General features: G+C 42.0%; 1 protein-coding gene and 1 pseudogene across 1 annotated transcript; both read left to right on the top strand.

Moving 5' to 3' along the window:
- Positions 1 to 6,759: 6,759 nt before the first annotated feature.
- Positions 6,760 to 12,985, top strand: LOC135633996 (protein ALTERED PHOSPHATE STARVATION RESPONSE 1-like). The gene is made up of 4 exons (XM_065144097.1): positions 6,760 to 8,411; positions 8,523 to 8,680; positions 10,138 to 10,361; positions 11,134 to 12,985. Exons 1-4 carry the CDS (start codon positions 7,142 to 7,144, stop codon positions 11,864 to 11,866), a joined length of 2,385 nt encoding a protein of 794 aa, XP_065000169.1. The 5' UTR covers positions 6,760 to 7,141; the 3' UTR covers positions 11,867 to 12,985.
- A 469-nt stretch (positions 12,986 to 13,454) lies between these two features.
- Positions 13,455 to 19,980, top strand: LOC135632493 (endochitinase-like; annotated as a pseudogene).
- The last annotated feature ends 388 nt before the right edge of the window (positions 19,981 to 20,368 follow it).

Raw genomic sequence — 20,368 nt, 5'->3', positions numbered from 1 at the left:
ATTGATGTTTCAGGCGTAGAAGCAGCACAAAAAAATATCGAGTCAAAAGTTTGAAAGAGCGAAACCATCGACGGTAGTTGTTGATGAAGGGCAATAGACACGAATTTTCAACAAGACAAAAGAAAAAAAAAAAAATTGCGCTCCTATGAGTTGACAATTCTGAATCTAACTTAACTTTGTCAACCGCACGTTTGTAATTAAGGGGAATGAATGCGTTCTCCATATTAAAGTTTTAACCCCGATTTATTAGATCTAATTTTATATATTTCTAGAATTTATATATTAGAGCTAATAATGTATAGTTTTGTTCATCTAATTCTCTCGTAATTTATTCCCTTATGAAATTATCCATCAAGGATCAAGAAATCTTCATCCTATTGGTTACCCAGCATTGTGATACATCGGTCTGCTCTTTAGACGGCAACGAAAGCAAATCCATGTTGTCCCGGACAGCCTACCTACCTACCTACCTACCTACACCACGGTGAGTTGACCGTTCCATGCAACAATCAATTCATGTCCAACAGTGCCTGTGGAATTCATCCGCGTTCAATCAATTCAGGTACCCCGTCGCTCGCTTGTCGATCTCAAACGTCGTGAATTAGTACATCAAATAAAAATAGTAGGAAGTCAATTACCACCTTCGTGAAGATTTATCTGACCACGCTTGATGACAGTGGTCGAGCAGTACGGATGAGCGGAAGCAGAGAATGATGCCACGTGATCTTGTTCCCGTTGATGTTTTAGAGATCATGTTCTTTATTTATCTCTCTTGATCGACGACGATCGAAGAGGCGTTTCCAAAAGGCCAGTTTAGTGCGAGAGTCGGACGGCACTGCGTACACCACTGAAGAGGGTACGTATCGGAGGCCATGTGACGCAACTGGGAGAGAAGCAAGAAGAAGTTAAGGTGGGCAGCAATGGCGTCCCATATGCTGTCGGGTCTCATGTGCTCCACTGGCCTCACACAGCTAGCTAATTAAGCTTGTACGCTTGTTTCCTTCTTCCCCTTCACCTTTCTCCTCGTTCTACTCTCCGGAACGGAAGAGCTGTTGCTGCAGTGTCCCACAGGGATCGCGAGAGCTCAGCTCTGGTGTTGGGTGCAAGGGGAAGAGGATTTTGGAGGCGTGATGAATTGGTTTGACATCTGTAACGCATGAGAGACTAAAGATTACCCATTGTGTGTGTATATATATATATATATATATATATATAGTCTTGTCAGGATCGAAATGATGTATTAAGATGAAGACCGACTTCACTCGGCGCAGTTTCCGTCAGGATGATGTGCAACAATGCGTGTGTGTGGAACCGTCAGCAGCTTCTCTCTCTCTCTCTCTCTCTCCCCCAGCGTTGAGTGGTGGTACAGTTACACCAAGAGAGCAATCCAGATAGCATTGGCCCCATGACCTGATGTCTGTGAGTCTCCAATTCCTCCTTGTTTTGTACTCACTTGTTCCAGATTCATCTTGTTTCTGCAGCTTCGTTACATCCTGTTATCGTACCAGTCAAACCTAAATGGTTTGGCTTCAACTTCTTCTGCCGATCTTAAAGACCAGTGAATGAATGATTTGGGGAATCGTCCTCTCAACAATGGTACTACAAGGGAATGAGGAAACCAAGAAATAATGGCTGGGCTGTCCATTCTACCGTAAAGAAAAATGCATGTCACAAGCAATCCCTCGTGGAAACGAGAGTGGCAGCTGAACCACCAAACCACAAAAAGCTTCGGAGCCTGCATTCTCTGCAGAGAGCCAATGGAGGGAGAGGAGGTTTCCCTCTTCCTGCCATGATTACTTTTCAGTGGGGGAGGGTGACTCACCATCCCTTTTTTTTTTTTTTTGTTATATCTCCCTTGCGTTGGTATCTTCTTTTGAGGCAAATTTGCGTCCATTTTGATGGGGAGTAATTTAACCACTCCAACCAATGACAGAACAACTCAATTCTGTGGTGTGGTGCTGAAAGAGAAAGACAAAAGTGACCGCCATGTGTGTCCTGCGTTGGCTACCTCTGACACAAGGGGTCGGAAGTCTCACCAAATCCACCGGAAAGCATCGCGTGTGGTGCCTGCAATCTTGCTCCAGCAACCATGCAACGCCAGTCTTCCGAGACTCGTAGCTCTCTTCCTTCGTTTATCACCGGTATTCATTTTTCCCTCCTCCTCCGTGACTCCCGTCGAGAGCCATTTGGAAGTCGGTGGAATGCATGAAAGGTGCTCGATGAAATGGGAATCTCTTCCTCTCCACATCACCACCACCGAACGAAGGAAAAAAGTTGGAGCAAGCAGGGCTGGGTCAGCAGCCCTATTGAGGATCGATCATGTGTTGAGCGAGCACATGCGATCTGCTCGCTACGGTCCCTCTCGCCCTGGCGTCAATCATTAACTTGATTCCCGCCTTCTCTCTCTCTCAGCTGCTGTATTTTCTAGTCATGCAAATAGTACAATTAGCGTCCTTGTTGCAAGGAAAACCGTCTTCATGGTTTCATACGAAGCATGATCGCTCGATCGTATGTGACTGCCTGAGGATAAGAAAGTAGGGTAGTGTCATTTGCATCGTAACCAAGTAAACCTCCATCGTATATCAATTCTTAAAGCAAAAGCAACAAGAACACCGTATTTACATGGTTCGGTCAATTGACTTTGACCTAACGAAAGAGAAGCAAATCACTACTATGAAAACGGACAATTACAAATGCCTTAGGAAGATGTTTCTAGGTAATAAAACACCCGAAAATACTAAACAAGAAAAACCTCAACTATAAGCCCAATAAAACACCCAAAAATACTAAACAAAAAAAACCTTAACTATAAGCCCAAACTATTTAATTGAGTGTGGACTTAAACATAAAGTAAACACTTAGGTATTCTTGTGGTGCCACTTGTAGTGCCACTTATGGTGCATCTGACTTCAAAGCTCATGTCCTTATTTATAGTTTCAATAGGAGATAACAAGTCTGGTTTTCCCGATGTGGGATTATAGAACTTGCCAAACTAACAAATCTTCATCTTGGCATGTCCCAACAAAACTTACTTTACCTTCATCATAACAGCCCCAACGGGCAATCACCAACAATGAACACCAACCAAGTCTAAGCACTGCTTGAACTTGTAAACCGGAAAAGGCTTCGTAAGCATATCAACTAGATTGTCCTTCGTACGAATTTTCTGAACAAGGACCTTTCCCTCGGCAATGGTATCCCATTTGCATCCAATAATTTTCTTACCCGAAGGCGGCTTCATAAGATCCCAAGTTCTATTCTGATAGAGAGATTCTATTTCTTCATTCATCGCAATCAACCACTTAGCAGAATTATCACAAGAAACTGTATCTGAATAGGAAGTAGGCTCACCAACTTCACTTGTCTCTTCTGCAACAGACAAAGCATATGCAACCAAATTTGCATATCTTTGTGGTGGTCGAATATCTCTCCGTGGTCTATCCTTGGCTATGGAATATTGCTCTTCCTCTGGATCATCTGCGTCAGTAGACTCGGGACCACCTACTAGCATTCTTTGAGTAGAAGAGTTCGACTTAAAAGAATCTGAACTACCAATCTTAAGCTCCACCTGCTTCTGCACACTATCATTTATACAACTAGTAGAATCCTCTTTAGAAGATAACATAAACAATTCATTAAAAGTAACATATCTACTGATTACAATTTTTGGGGATTTGGGATCAGAACACCATAATCTGTATCCTTTCACCCCAGAAACATACCCAAGGAAAATGCACTTTTTAGCTCGAGGCTCTAATTTTCCTTCATTTACATGCATGTATGCTGGACACCCAAAAAATTTTAAATCAGAGTAATCAGCAGGAGTACCTGACCAAACTTCCTCCGGAGTTTTAAAGTTAAGTGCTGCAGAAGGAGCGCGGTTGACAACGTAACAGGCCATATTAATCGCCTCTGCCCAAAAGTCCTTTGTCAACCCTGTATTTGAGATCATACACCTTGCTCTCTCCAAGAGTGTTCTGTTCATACGTTCGGCCACACCATTTTGTTGAGGCGTCATCCTAACAGTGCGATGTCGAACGATTCCTTCATTTTTGCAGAATTCTTCAAAGTCACCTTCACAAAATTCCATGCCATTATCTGTTCGAAGCAGCTTAATCTTTTTACCTGTTTGCTTCTCAATTAAAGTCTTCCATTGTTTAAAGGTTAGAAAAATATCATTTTTATGCTTCAAAAAATAAACCCAAACTTTTCTAGAATAATCATCAATGAAAGTCAACATATACCTAGCACCACCTTTAGACTGAATATGAGCTGGACCCCAAAGGTCTGAATGAATATAGTCAAGAGTACCTTTCATTTTGTGAACTGTCGGAGAAGTGAAGCTAACTCTTTTCTGCTTTCCAAAAATGCAGTGTTCACAAAAGTCCAGTGGCCCAGTACTCTGTCCACAAAGTAGACCTCTTTTGCTCAATATGCTCAAACATTTTTCGCTCATATGACCCAAACGCATATGCCATAATTTGGTGATGTTAGAATCAGACAATGATGATGACGAAACTACAACCGAACCTATGATAGTAGTTCCCTGCAGAATATATAAGCTACCAGACCTACAAGCTTTCATAACAACAAGAGCACTTCTAGAAACTTTCATAACTCCACCTCCAACTGTGTATTTACACCCAAGGGCCTCTAGGGTGCCTAAAGAGATGAGATTATTTTTTAAATCAGGAACATGTCTAACATTAGTGAGCATCCTCACAATACCATCATGCATTTTAATTCGGATTGTGCCTCTACCAACAACATCACATGCGACATTATTACCCATCAAAATAATTCCACCATTACAAGATTCATATGTGGAAAACAAATCCCTATTGGGACACATGTGATAAGAACAACCCGAATCTAAAATCCATTCATTTTTCTGAAGTGCCAAATCCAAGATGTTCTTAGGCCATAAAACACCCAAAAATACTAAACAAGAAAAACCTAACTATAAGCCCAAACTATTTAACTAAGTGTGGACTTAAACCCAAAATAAACACTTAGGTTTTCTTGTGGTGCCACTTGTGGTGCCACTTGTGGTGTCACTTGTGGTGCATCTAACTTCAAAGCTCAAACCCTTATTTATAGTTCCAATAGGAGATAAAAGTCTGGTTTTCCCGATGTGGGACTATGGGACTTGCCAAACTATCCGTAGTATACAGAGAGTATATACTCTAGAGATAGAAATTAAGAATATCAAATATATATATATATATATATATATATATATATATATATATATATATATATATATATATATGATATTTATAGAAAAATCAAATCATAATTGAAACGGTTTCCTTCCTTCGTGATATTTCATTCTCGTACGAGGATTCCTCATTCCTCCTCTTCGATGTCTCTTTTTTATATTAAAATATTGATATTGATTTAATGAATCTTAAAGTATTTATAAATCCTAATATATTCCATACGTATTGTAAAATATTTTTCAATTATACATATTAATCGGTGTATTAAAATTTTATCTCTTTTCGTTACGTCACTAACCTGAGCATCATCTTGAAAAACTCATTCGATCTTGATTTCCAAACATCTCTCGACCATCGAGCAAGCATTTGTTCCTCTCTTTCCTTCTCAAATCTGTCTACACACAGCTATAAGCTCGAATCAAATTAGACTAATCCGATCATTATTGACATCGGTGGCATCAATATAAAAAATAACATGATATTAAAAGTATGATTCTTTATTTACTACTATGAGTATATAATCTGACTAGATTAATCCCGCTTCATCGAACACGAGCAAACAACCACAAGAAACCTCGATCGCCGATTGTCTTGTACAAAAGGTTCTCGTAGATGGATCCCACATAGCCATCCACTCATTGGCACACACGAGATTAAAAGTGTCTCAGTTGGGTTATTTCTGATCATAATTACTTCATCGCATGTAACACAAATGTGCATTTGTATTATGAGTGGCGACCACAAACCATTAGAAATTCTCATCGTAAAAGTGATTCAACCTAAGAAAAGATGCTGACCAGTTATATTTCCCATGGACTATTGAAATATTAATCCCTCCAAATCAGCGTGCGATCACTAATCTCCAATTCCAATTCCAATTCCAATGTTTGACCATCACAATTCATTTTTTCCATACGGTCCAAGTCCTGCAGCTACGAAGATTCCAACACCTCCTCACAAAAGTCAAAATTAATCTCCACACCACCCAATAACATATAAATTCTTTTACGCAGCGCAGCCATCATTATCGACGAGGGATCGGAGGAATACTTGCCATTAGGTTTCATCTGCTCCGATCTTCTAACCCATCGCCACAAGTAACAATAATAATACTGCTAAAATAAGCATTGCCAATTCCGCGGAAGGTTTGACTTCGTTTTGACTCGTCCACCTTAAATCGCTTTGATTCGGAAGACTTCCATCGGTTTACGTCTCTCTTAGTCTCCGACTCGTGCATGCCTCGTCAAACCGTCAACGTGTTATAATCCTGTAGCAGTCTTAATATATGGTGAGTCGTTTTCCTCCTTCCTTCCCTGTGCCCGCTCGAACTCGGTCCTCCTCCTCTTTCCTAACCGATCGCACGAGGAACGAGTCGCGGACCGCGCCGATCCGACAGGCGACTAGGAACGATCGCGGCCCTTCGAGGGTATTTTGGTCACTTCATTATAAATAACTAAGTATAATAATAAACAAAAAGCGCACACGGCGGAGACAAACGTCAAATGTACGTCTCGGTGTTGCCGTATCCCAAGTCGCTATTGTCTTTCGTTGCTCTGTGGCCTTTTATCTTTGTCCGAGCTAAGCGATTCGGACCGCCCTCCCTCAAAAGCCGTCTTCGCTTTTGTTGCGACTTCCCGTTCCGGACTCCGCTCCGCCGTCGATGATATCGTATCCCCTACTTCCGTCGCGTACTCCCACCGCGTCCTCCTCTGGCTCCCGACGCCGCCCTCGCCCGTTCCCTTTCCCTTTCCCATCTCCCCGTTTCCCGAACCCTATGCTCTCCGATCCGTTCCCGATCCGACTCGTACACCCCCGAGGAAACCCTAGTGATGTGATCTCCTGCGCCTAGGGTTCCCTTCATATATCCCTCCCTCCCTCCCTCCCTCTGTTTTTCGGGGGGTTCTTGTTGCTGCTTTGGAATGGGCTGCGGCGGATCGAAGATGGAGGAGGAGGGCGCGGTGCGGCTCTGCCGAGACCGTTCGCAGCTCCTCGCCGACGCCATCCGCTACCGCTACGCCCTCGCCGACACGCACGATGCCTACGCACGGTCCCTCCGCTCCGTCGGTGACGCCCTCCAGGGGTTACTCCACGGCGCCACCGCGCTGCCGCAGCCGGGTTCACCTGTCCTCCCCCTCCCCGCCCAGAGGAAGGGCGACCCGCTTCCCCCCACTGCCGCGGTGGCGGCCGCCGTCTCCGTCCCGTCCGCTTCCGGCGGCCACTCCCACTCCCACTCCGGTTCACACATTCAATTTCACCCGACTGATTCCGACTCCGACGAAGATTCCCCCCTTCACTCGGACGGAGCGTCTCCGATTCACCATCTCCACGCGGATGACGCCCCCGTTGGGCCGACCTATGTCAACCTTAACTACGCCCGGAGCCGCCCGGCGGAGCCCTCAGTCGCCTATCAGCAGCAACCGCCTAATTCTGAGTCGATACGCGTCGGCTCCGTCGACGAACCGGCTCCCGTGTCTTACCCTTACTACGGCTACCCGTATTCCCCTCAAAGTTCGAACTTTGACCCTTATCCTTCTTACCCGTATGCGAGCTACGGCGGTGGCAGCGGCGGCTTCTTCGGCTCGTCTTCGCCGCCTACAAACATTCCACCGCCAGCCGTGGCAGCTGAAAGTTCTACTTCTCGGGAGCCCCCACCACCGCCTTCTCCTAAGGCTTCGGCGTGGGACTTTCTAAATCCTTTCGAAGCGTACGATAATTATTATGCTCCATATACGCCAAGCCGAAGCTCAAAGGAGCTAAGAGAGGAGGAAGGGATCCCTGATCTGGAGGATGAAGACCAGGAGGTCGTCAAGGAAGCCTATGGCGACCCAAAGTTCATGGCCTCTACGTCGGCTGCTGCGAATGGAGAGTATGCTGGTAAGGTTGCCACGGGGTCGAAAGAGGGTGTGACAGGCAGTGCTGGGGAGGATCCCAATCGAAAGTCGAGGTCAGTGGAAGCAGGAAGTAGCTTGGAGCATGAGGTTCGTGTGGTGGAGAAAAGCGTAGTGACTGAGCCAGCAGAGCGACGGAGTGCCGTGGGATATACATTCTCTCGGAGTTATCAGGATATTTCTGAGGTTGTGCAGGAGATAAGGACTCAGTTCGATAGGGCGTCTGAGTCGGCTAATCAGGTGTCCAAGATGCTGGAAGTCGGAAAGCTTTTATATCACCAGAAGAATTCTGTATATAAAGGTAAAGAACCGAGTCTTGCAATTTCTTCTCTGGGCTTTTGTATTTGGAAGAACATATGGAGCAAAATCTGATTATTTTTCGTTTTTCCTGCACGTTGTTTTCTCTAAGCAGTTTCTGTCAGGATGATATGTGGGTTACCTCCACTTTCGAGCTCTAAAAATGAAGATCTTTTGGTATTTGAGGAAGATAAAGCGATGGACTGCGGTAATCTTTCGTCGACATTGCAGAAGCTGTACAATTGGGAAAAAAAGCTTCTTGAGGAAGTCATGGTTGGTGCAACAATTATCTTTTCTAAGTTTATAGTTATCTCATTTTGATGTTGTTTTGACATGAGTATTGTATTTCTGGGAGAGGTGAGCACAAGGAAATAAAATAAGTAGATTAGGGCAGCTATTGATTTGTACAAATTTACAGTGTTGAGCCTGTGGCTAAATCCTAAAAAAGAAAGTATGGTAGATAGAAATCGGAGGACTTTTCTTCAAACATTTCCTTCCTAAAGTGTATTGATAATTCATATATGGACATGTTTCTTTGAACATTTCCTTCCTAAAATGAGGTGGCATACTAATAAATCATATTTCTTCCATAAAACATTCTACGATGATCTAACATCATTTGTGTGAATCTTTTTAAAATTTATTTTCTTTCTCGAAGGCTTGTCTTCCATCAAGTCTGAGCAAGAAAATATGGTAGGCATTCTATTTTTTTGATCCAAATCTATTTCAGGTAGTTGACGCTGCCTTGCTTGACTTTATACACTTTTGTCTTCTCATCTTAAATTCACAGGATCTTTTTCATTTAGAAAAATAATCTTAGTATTTATTATTATTTGGTCCATAGCCTGACACAGGAATCATCTTTAAACTTAAATGATCTTAAGAATCCATTAGGAATCTTCAGTGAACACAATCCAGTTATTTCTTAATACATATATATGTATATGTATTCCTCATTGCTCATTGTTATACGTACATATATGATTCAATTAATCCTACTAATCAAGTTCTTATTTTTGCTTCAAGTTTTCAAATGAAATGCTTGATAAAGAGCCAATATTCTAAAAAGCATTTACTGTGGCCACATTTGCATATGTGGTCATATGGTCACATTGCATGAAGCATATGTGTCACATATGCCGCTGCATTCATCAATGTAGCCACTTCCATGTTCTGCAAGTACGTGAAAAAGCTGCCACATATGCAACCACATATACTTGTGCAGCTGCTTAAATGTGATACACCCTTTGCATATGTTTAGGTTTCCTTGTTATGTTTTTTACCACATTATAGTTCTGTTACTATAAAGTGTGGTCAATTGATAACGTAACTCTAATGACTGTTACAGATTTCTGATAACAGATGAGTATATCTTTCCAAAGGTCTAATTTGGTCACAGAATACATTATCTACTTATTTTCTGAATATATATATATATATATATAACTTCTACTTGATTATATTTCATTGAACATCTTGATATGGAACACATGTCCCACATACTGCGTATGCTGTGGTACCTTGACTGTGCACATATTCTCTTCTAAAAGACATTATTATGAGCAACCGCGAAGGTTTCTTTAGTATCATAATTTTTATCTTTTTTTCCCTCAGATATAGGATTTCTGACTAATTGATTGAGAAAATTATGCATTGCACAACTGCTAGAACTCAAGTAGTAAAGACATGTGTGATTGTTTAGCTTACATATTTAAATTCTACTTATGTAGGCTGAGGAAAAGATGAGGGTATTATACGAAAGAAAACATGAGCACCTGAGGCACTTGAGCGAGAGGGGTGCAGAGGCAGAAAAAATTGAGGCAGTGGAAATTTTTATCAGGAAGTTATCTACGAAGATAAGAATAGCCATTCAGGTTGTGGGCACAATTTCTAGTAAAATCAGTCAGCTGAGGGATGAAGAGTTATGGCCACAAGTTAATGAACTTATCCATGGGTATGTAACTGCTTGTGGTATTTCTTTGTTTTAATCGTGTTGTAGTGTCTGGGTTTGCACATGTACTCCTGAAAATAAAGTAGCAGCATAACACCTGGATTTGACCTCGGATACGACATGACCCAATATATTGGCAGCTTTCTAAGTATAAAAAAGAGAACTTCAGCATTCATTTCATAAGCTGGTTTCTCAATTATTCTTTTCTTCTCATTGGTAGAGTACTCTTGGTAATTTAAAAGCATTGTCCTAACAGCAAAATTGTTATATACTCGTATGTATATTTGTAGTCTTTTTTCCTTATATGAAAAATCAAATTCTAAGTATAAAATAAGATTTGGCTCTCCATTTTTAATAAGACAAGATAAATAATTGTAAAATGATTTTCATCATGGTTTTTACTCTAAGTTAATCTAGAAAAGCTTTTGTGTGATGTTGTCAAATTTGTACATTGTTGTATGTCTTTTTCTTGAATTGAGCTGATAACAGTTAAACCATTAACATGACATATAAAATAAGTAGATAGCTGCCACCTGCTGTCTACACTGATAGCTGATCTTTATGACTACATTGAATTATAATTTGATACTTATATTGTGGTCAACTTTGTCTTAGTTGATTTGCCATAGGTTTGAAACTCTAATCTGTAGTGCTAACCTTTTCCCTCCTTAATTGAATACCTTAGGATGTTGTTGTTTAAACCAAGCTTATTCCGTTTTCTTTAATCTCTGTTCTAGAATATGATGGGTTTTATGTGATCAATGATACATTGCAGATTTATGGGGATGTGGCGTGTAATGTCAGAATGCCATCATATTCAGTGTCAAGCAATATCTGAGGCTAAAAATCTAGATTCTATTTTATCTGGAGTAAAGCTTAGTGATGCTTACATGGATGCAGTAAAGCAGTTAGAATTCAAGTTGGTGGATTGGATCAGTAATTTTTCTGCTTGGGTGGCTGCTCAAAGGAGCTACGTCAAATGCTTGAACGGTTGGCTTATGAAATCTATACATTATGTGCCTGAAATTACAGATGATGGAGTTGTTCCCTTTTCTCCTGGGAGATTAGGTGCACCTCCTGTATTTGTCATTTGTAATTACTGGTCTCATAGTATGGATCTGATATCCGAAAGGGATGTTGTTGATGCTCTCCAGGCTTTTGCTGAAAATGTTTTTAACATCTGGCAAAAGCAAAACTTTGAGCAGCAGCAGAGGTTGTTGGCAAACAGAAATATGGATAGCAAGCTAAAGTTAATGGAAAGGGATGAACAACTAATGCTCAAGCAGAGAAAGAAATTGATGTTAGTTTCCAGTGAGAACAGGATATCGATATCTGAACCTGTGGAGCATCAGGGATCCACTGTCAACAGTTTGCAGTTAAGTCTAAAACAGATCTTTGAAGCTATGGAAAACTTTAGTGCTAATTTCATGAAGTCATACGAGGTACTCCACACACGTTCTGAAGAAGAGAAACAGAGGCGGTTGAGAGAGAAAGCAGGAGTTTCATAGGATTTACATGGATTAGACTTTGCTGAGACTCATGCATTCATGTGAGAACATATTACACCTGATGCTTGGGAAGTGGCTAGCTATTTATCATCGTCTTCATTGAGTTGAGCTAAAGAGGCATCCCCGTCGATATGTCTGTCTCCAGTGGAAGAAATTGGCTCTCATCAATTTGGCTAAAAGCATTTATGGAGAGCCTGGAACAACCATTCAGTGATCTCTTAAGAAAGTCTGGAAATGAGCTTCTGAGGTTGAAAGAAGTGTCATTTGTAGTTGTAAGTGGGATCTAAATCGCTCGGCTTTATCCCTAGCAAGATCTGAGAAGCATGGCCTCAATCTTGTGCACTGTGCTGTTGCTACGGAAGGTAGACTGAACTGAGCGGGGAAACACTTACGAAGTCTCCATTCAATGGAAAATGTGGAAGATGAAGTTGAGATGGTACTACGTGGCGCTTAGTTTTGTTTTTTGTGTTGGCATTTTATTATGTCAACAAGACACACGATGTCGATTTCGACACAACAAAATGGTTCAAAGTCGATGCCTGAAGATCTTCATGTTCTCAGTCTTCATGGAAAATGCTGCTCCATGTCTACGTCCGAGGTGGAAACTAGTAACCACCATGGAGTATTACTGTAAAATTGAAGCAGTAAGTGCATATGGGCATTTGCTATCATTGTCGCCCCACCACTCCACTCCACCCCTGAGCTGCGTTCTCGTTCCTATCATGGTAAGCATAAAGCAATTGCGAACAATGAGCATTTGCAGAGGAATCTGGACAGGTGATGATGATTTCATTATTTTTGCTGTATAGATGTTATATGCATAGAGAACAGTGTATCCATCCATACCATTTGTGATTCTGTGCTGATCGTGCTGTGGCATACCTCAGACTTGCTTGTTCCACTTGGCTTCACTGGGTAGCATCTGAAACAGGGTTGCCAAGGTTGCATGGAATGTGCCTCTACATGACACCTCGCTGTCTTTTTAACCTAGTTATCTAATGTTCTTATGTTGATACGGTCAAGGCAGTCTGGTTATGATTTGCCGGCTTCACTACGAACGCCACAGCTGTAACTTCTTGAAATCTTTTATATGGTTCGTCTTCTAAGTGTCTTATGGCATTTTATGCGTGCATCCAACATTTGAGATTTATCATGTGCGACCCTATTGTTATTTGTTTCTAAATTCCGTATGGTGTGGGATCGTACTGGTTCGATCCGAACTTAAAAAGGCCATTGACGGTAAGCCTGAGATTGGGTCGAGTTCTGGTTCTAATTAACTTTAAAAAGATTTGTGATGAAAAAAGATTAGTATGATGCTCAAATTAATTTTAAAAAGATTTGTGATGAAATATGGTATCGAGGATCAGCTTTTATATATATATATATATATATATATATATATATATATATATATATATATGTTCGATCATGAATTAGATTATTAATTTATTGATCTGAATTATATTACTTAAAAATTATATTAATTATTATTTTTTAATTAAATAAGATAACAATTTTACACCGACGAAATCTTTATAATGCAATTCTCTCGATTTGGGTGGTTAGTAAGCTTAGAAGGGCGATTTCAATAGGCTCACAATGTCGACGACTTTCCACCGAATGGTCTAATTTGCGTTTTCCAGTCGATCAGCGGCGATGGCTCAAAGGAAACTTCCTGCAGATGCGTCAATGGCAATCCTTTTCGCCACCTCCCATCGAATGACAATATCTCTTCCCTGTACACCGGACCAAGCAAAGGGACCGCAGCAATGGAGGCCGTCTTGTGCTTGTCCATCGTGACCTCCTTGTCGGGCACGCTCGACCAGCGATGCGGAACCCTCCGAGACGGTGGTTTCGTCCCCGGCAACGGCAGCCTGGCATCCCTCATCACCTCCTCGCTCTTCGACCGGATGCTGAAGCATCGGGACGACGCGGCCTGCCCCGCCAAAGGATTCTACACCTACGACGCCTTCGTAGCCGCGGCGGCCGCGTTTCGCGGGTTCGCCACCACGGGCGACGCCGACACTCGCAAGCGGGAGGTCGCCGCTTTCCTGGCACAGACCTCCCACGAAACCACTGGTCTGTGTTTAGGTTTGGTTGGCTATGACAGCAGCAGCCGTTTGACGCCGGTGTTGTTCTGCACAGGTGGGTGGGCGACAGCACCCGATGGTCCGTTCGCCTGGGGCTACTGTTATCTCAAAGAACAAGGCGATCCAAGCGATTACTATCTTTCTCTTATTTATAGTTAAGAGGGATTGCTCCCGTCAAGGATACTAAGGATCGATGTAATACAAACAGTTTATGAGTGAGAGGTTAATGAGTCGGCTAATTGATCAGTTATATGTACATGAAAAATACGAAGTTGACGACAGACAACTTGATCTCGCACAAAGTAGAAGTTGATAGTAATATGTTTCATGCGAGAGTGAACACCGGATTAGCGCACAGATAGGTAGCTCCGACATTATCACAATATATTGTAGGAGAGGAACTGATGTTGAGTTCCTTGAGTATATTTGTAACCAAATTGAGTTCTTCAGTAGTAGTGGCAGTGGCGATGATACGATATTTAGCTTCAGTTGTAGACCGTGCGATTGTCTTTTACTTCTTAGAACTCCAACTGATTGAATTAGCGCCAAGAAACACAATGTACCATGATGTGGACGTTCGATCATCAACGTTTCATGCCCAATCAGCATAAGCAAAGGCATGAAGATGAAGTGGAGAGTGTTTATGAAGAAATAGACTATGATTGAGGGTCCCCTTATGATATCGTAGGATTCGTTTGACCGTAGACTAGTGCATAGTAGATGGCCTCTGCATAAACTGTGATAATTTGTTGACTGCAAAGGAGATGTCTAGACGGGTGAGTGCTAAGTACTGTACGGAGCCAATGACTTGTTGGTATCGAGTGGGCTCCATAACAGGACTGCCATCAGACAATTTGAGAGAGCCACTAGTAGAGAGAGGAGTTGTAATTGCATTTGCGTCCTGCATTTTTATTTTTTATAATAAATCTTGAAAGTACTTTCTTTGTGAGAGAAAGAGACCGGAAGATGTGAATATAGCTTCTACGCCCATAAAGTAGTTCAAGGGTCCTAGATCTTTAAGCAAAAACCGATCTGCCAACTATTTGATGAATGCTTGGATTTCTATAGGGTTATTGCCTGTGACAATAATGTCATCCACATATACTAAAATATATATTACGTCACCATGATGTTGTCGGAGAAATAACGAGGTATCAGATTTGGAGTTGAGAAAGCCAACTAAAGTCAGAAAAGAGCCAAGTTCTATGTACTAAGCTCTTGGAGTCTGACGAAGTCCATAAATAGCTTTTCGCAGTTTGCAAACATGCCTTGGATATTGAGGATGAGTGAAACCAGGAGGTTGTTGCATAAAAATAGCTTCGGTTAGAGTCCCATGTAAAAAGGCATTATTAATATCCAATTATCGTAATTGCTAGCCCTTAATAGTGGCCAAACTCAGGATAAGTTGGATTGTAGTCGGCTTAACAACGGGACTAAATGTCTCAGTGAAATCAACTCCAGGTCTTTGATGAAACCCTTTAGCGACGAGGAGTGCCTTATATCGGGCAACGGAGTCATTTGAGTTACGCTTAATTCGAAAGGCCCACTTACACCTGATGATGTTTTATGTATGATGAGAGGATACTAGATCCCATGTTGAGTTATGGATGAGGGCATTATATTCCTTACACATGGCGATACGCCAATGTAGAGATTTTTGGACTTGAGTGAAGGTGGTAGGTTCAATTGTGGTAGATGATGAATCCATGATAGCATGGAGGTCAAGGACTTGACATGGTTTGAAAATACCACTCTTAGAGCATATGGTCATAGGATGGTTTGGGACTACGGGATCGTAAGGTTGTGTTGGTGGAATAAGTGGTTGAGAGTCACTAACACAGGCCGGGTCAGGTGTAGGTACGTCAGTGTCATCTAACCGATAAGGAGATAAAGAAAATGGGTGTGTTTTATAACTAATTACCCTAACATTCGGAGAAAAAAGAGGTAGAGTAGAAATGGAGAGAATGGACAATTGCTGAATTGGATGAGTGATATAGTGAGGATCATGAGGGGAGGAATGTGATGATGTCACGGGAGGCTCGTCCGATTGGATCGGAGGTATATTCCAGTGAGGAATGGTTAATGAAGTGGTCTGCATGGTAGAAAAGGTATGGTTTTGGAAAGGAAAGACTAACTCAACAAAAATAATGTGATGTGATATAAAGACTTTGTGAGTGTGGAGATTATAGCAACAGAAAGCATTATGTTCAAGAGAGTAACCTATAAAAACGCAAGGATTAGATCATAATGTTAACTTATGAGAGGCATAGAGACGTAACCATGGATAATATAGACAACCGAATACTCTGAGTTTACGAAGGTTTGGGGGTTTGTGAAATAGTGTGTCAAAGGGGGACTAGTAATGTAGGACTAACATAAGCATCCTATTAATAAGATAGACGACAGTTTGAAAGGCTGATGTCCAAAAGTTGAAAGGCACAGAGGCCTGATGTAGAAGTGTAAGCCTAGTTTCTACTATATGTCGATGTTTGCATTCGGCGGAGCCAACAATTTGAGGAGTATGCGGGGGAGATTTGAGGTGTTGAATACCACAAGCGGAGAGATAAGATGTCAGGGCTTGATATTCGCCGCCACCATCAGAGTAAACCGTTTTGATTGTAGACTGAAAGTGGTTTTCAACCAACTTTCGAAAGGTGGGAAAGATGGTAGACATGTTAGATTTATGGTGAAGAGGATATAACTATATGTACTTAGTAAAATAATCTACAAAAATAACATAAAATCTGAATTTATCAAAAGACAAGATTGGATTAGGGCCCAAATATCTGCATAAATAATTACAAATGGTTTAGAGGAGGAAATGAAAGATGAAACAAAGGGCTGTCGATGACTTTTATTACTAAGACATGCATCACAATGCATTATAGAACTATATGATTTAAAAATAGGAAGAGAGTAACGAGAAAGTAATTTTTGCTGAATAAAGGACGAGGGATGACCAAGACGACGATGCCATACATCAACTAGAGTCGCAACAGAAGAATGAACAGTGGGTTGGGTTATTTGTGGAGTTGACGATCATTCGTAAATGTTGCCTCAATTCGGGCCTTAAACCAAGGATGCCCCCGTGCTCAACTCCTTAACAAGAAAGGAATCAGGAAAGAATTCAATTGAAGTATTGTTATGTTTGCAAAATTGAGAAACAAAAATGTGGTTGCGTTTAATACGAGGGGCACATAAATCATCATCAAGTGTAAATATAATATTATCATAAGTAAGCATCGTGGAACTAGTATGAGTTATAGGAAGTCCTTTACTGTCACCGATGATGATATCTTCATCGCCACTATAGGTGTTGTGATGAGACAAATTCTGAAGATCAGTGGTAATGTGATGTAAGATGCCAGAGTCGACAATCCAGTTGGGCTAACTAGTCGTCGGAGTAGTTAGAAGATTTATTTGAGGCCAGTGTGATAGAGCAAGGAGGTGGGGTTGAGACCGACAAACTTTAGCTGAGTGTCCGACTTTGTTAGCTTGCTGGGGCAGGACGCCAAGATGGACGATTATTGGAGTTGCCAGTTTATAATAAGTTATGATTAAGAGGATAAGGGGGGTTTCGCATGGGATCCATAGGATCAAGATGTGTCTGAGTCAAACCTTTGGAGATGTTCGGAGGGTACCAAGTGTCATTCCACTTAGACTTGTGATTGACTTGAGCTATGATAGTTGGTTCGAGTAGCTTGTCCTCACGCTTCAAATACGTCTCATAATCAGTCAACTTGTCATAAAGGTCTTCAAATGATACTAGTGTGTCGCGTGCCCGAATTGCAGCTGCCAACTCCTTGTAATCATCTCCGAGACCATTAAGGGTATAAATGATGATCTCTTCGTCACATAGGGAATGACCTATCAAAGCTAAATTATCGATGATAACTTTGATATTTTGTAGATAATCAGTGATAGTACTTCCCTCTTGTTTGGTCACCATCAGCTTGGATAGAAGACTGAGCTTGCGAGTACGCGAATGATTCACCAAGGTTGTTTGCAGTTTAGACCATGCTTTAATAGCAGTCCCGTAAGAAGATATTAGTGGAGCAATGGAACCAGTAACTGAGGCTTGAATAGCTTGGAGGATGAGACGATCTTGACGCAATCACAGTTTGTGAGTTAGATTTGGTACTGGGCTGGGTTCGCTGAGGATGTGGATCATGGCTGGCGGATAACTAAAGGAGCCGTCAACATAGCCTAGCAAGTCGTAACCAAATAAGAGATTAAAAAATTGAGCCCGCCAGGATGTATAGTTGCCACCCTTTGATAACTTGAAAGGGATTAGCGTGGTAGCATTGATGGGGATAAGCCCTATAGGAGAAGGACTAGGAGTCCCACAGATATAGTAACTAGAATATCAGAAGAAGATAATGAAGACATCCCAAACATTCTCTTGTTTTTTTTTGCTGAAGAGTAGTGGCGGTATCACAGTGAAGAGAAGTTGAGGGTTTGGAGAGCAGTGGGATTTGAGGAAATAAGAGCTTATGAGAAGAGCAAGAGCAGATCGCTGCTGTCGCGGCAGCAGTTGAGGAAACTACAGCAGATAAGGAGGCTACAGCAGATGAGGAAGCTGTAGCGATGTTGTGGTTGCGGCTGCTACGGAAGCTGCAGCAGATGAGGAAGCTATAGCGATGCTAAAGAAATATGCAATGATTAGGTGGGAAAATCTACAGTAATGCTCAAGGAAGCTGTAGCGGGAGAAACCTGTGAGAAATCTACAGTGATTAGGCATAAAGAGGAAGAGCTCCATCAGCCTCAATGCAGAGAGAAGCGGCTGCGGCTGCGGTAGATGAGGAAGCAAGATGTTATGGCTACGGTAGAGGGAAGCGGCTGCGGCAAAGGGAAGCAGCTGCTACTATTGTTACAGAGGGAAGCAACTATTGCAGGTCGGGAAGTAGCTGCGGAAGATGTTGCAGCATCCTTAGGATTTTAGAGGCTGCGTAAGCGAAGGAGGAAGACGCAGCAGCCGCAGTTAAGCGAGGAAGACACCGTCGTTACATCCACTATTCACCGATGGAGAGGACACCGCCGTTGAGGAGGAAGACACCACCATTGAGGAGGCAATGGGAGAATATTTCTCTCCTTGCGTAACGATGGCAGAGAGTGTCTATTGTAGGCAGCAAAGTAGGAGAGCAAGCAATAGGCCGGCACTGAAGAGAAGAAGTGGATGAGCAGAGCTAAGACGATGCTCGTTAGCGCTGGCTTCGAATCCGCATCCCGATGCGTCATTCGTCATTGTGTCCCGAGAAGCTTCTTCAATGGCTCCACTTGAAGTAGCGTGCTGCTACGGTCGCTTGGCCAACACAGAGATACAGTAGAGCTGGTGCTGTCGCCGAGTAGGAAATCAAAAGCAATCCTCTGATACCATGTTGGAAAAGATAAAAGACATGAATAATTATTAAAGAAGATGTTTTACATTGAAGTTGTTTCCCTTCTATTTATACAGGTTAAGAGGGAGGATTTTCCTCGACAGAGTAAGAGATTTCCTCGTACAGTTAGGGAAATCTTATTTGCTATCACTTAGTACCCATGCGTCGCCGGCAAGAAGTACTATGGTCGAGGGCCTTTCTAGATCTAGGAAGCTCTCCCTAACACTGAGAACGAAGAGTCTGCTATCAATTTCAGCAATTCTAGCTATAGCTTGATGTGAATTCTTATAGTAACTACAACTACGGGAGTGTCGGAGAAGCCATTGGCATGGACCTACTAAGCATCCCGGAGCTCGTGACCACCGACGGAGTCATCTCGTTTAAGACAGCCATATGGTTCTGGATGATGCCTCAGTCCCCCAAGCCATCGTGCCATGAGGTCATTATCGGGAAGAGGACGCCATCGGATGCCGATCGGTTGGCGGGACGGGTTCCGAGATACGGGACCATCACCAACATCATCAACGGAGGGGTGGAGTGCGGGAAGGGGTCCGATGCCAATGGCACAGATAGGATTAGGTTCTACAAGAGGTATTGCGACATACTCGGCGTGAGCTATGGAGATCATCTCTATTGCTATCGGTGATGATGATATATATATATATATATATATATATATATATATATATATATATATATATATATATATATATATATAATTTTATTATTCATAATCCTTCAATAATCACTTCTTTTTTTTTCACAACCCATTATTTTATTTGTCGGAGTCTCAACTACATCGATGTCGCTTGACGCCTTAGACTTCATTGTTAGAATAGAAGTTACCGTTCATCTCGAACATCGCTCGATAATGCTATAACTCGTTACTCCACACTCGACATCGCTTAACGAAGATGATCCAACATTACTAGATGTCACTGTGTCTTCTTATATCGTTGGATGTCGCTTGATGAATACCCCTCAGTGACTCAAATAAGAATATCACTCAATATTGTTTCACTGATGAAAAATAA

This window comes from Musa acuminata, chromosome BXJ3-3 (assembly GCF_036884655.1).
Source record: "Musa acuminata AAA Group cultivar baxijiao chromosome BXJ3-3, Cavendish_Baxijiao_AAA, whole genome shotgun sequence".
NCBI classification, from domain to species: Eukaryota; Viridiplantae; Streptophyta; class Magnoliopsida; order Zingiberales; family Musaceae; genus Musa; species Musa acuminata.
The sequence above is the reverse complement of the archived record's forward strand: the minus strand, read 5'-3'. Positions and strand labels throughout refer to the sequence as shown.

What these genes read in the sequence shown, in the direction of transcription:
- LOC135633996 (XM_065144097.1), top strand. Translation starts at nt 7,142, where the DNA reads ATGGGCTGCGGCGGATCGAAGATGGAGGAGGAGGGCGCGGTGCGGCTC. An exon ending in AGCTTCTTGAGGAAGTCATG is followed by an intron (nt 8,681 to 10,137) that starts GTTGGTGCAACA and finishes CTACTTATGTAG; the next exon opens with GCTGAGGAAAAGATGAGGGT. An exon ending in GTTAATGAACTTATCCATGG is followed by an intron (nt 10,362 to 11,133) that starts GTATGTAACTGC and finishes GATACATTGCAG; the next exon opens with ATTTATGGGGATGTGGCGTG.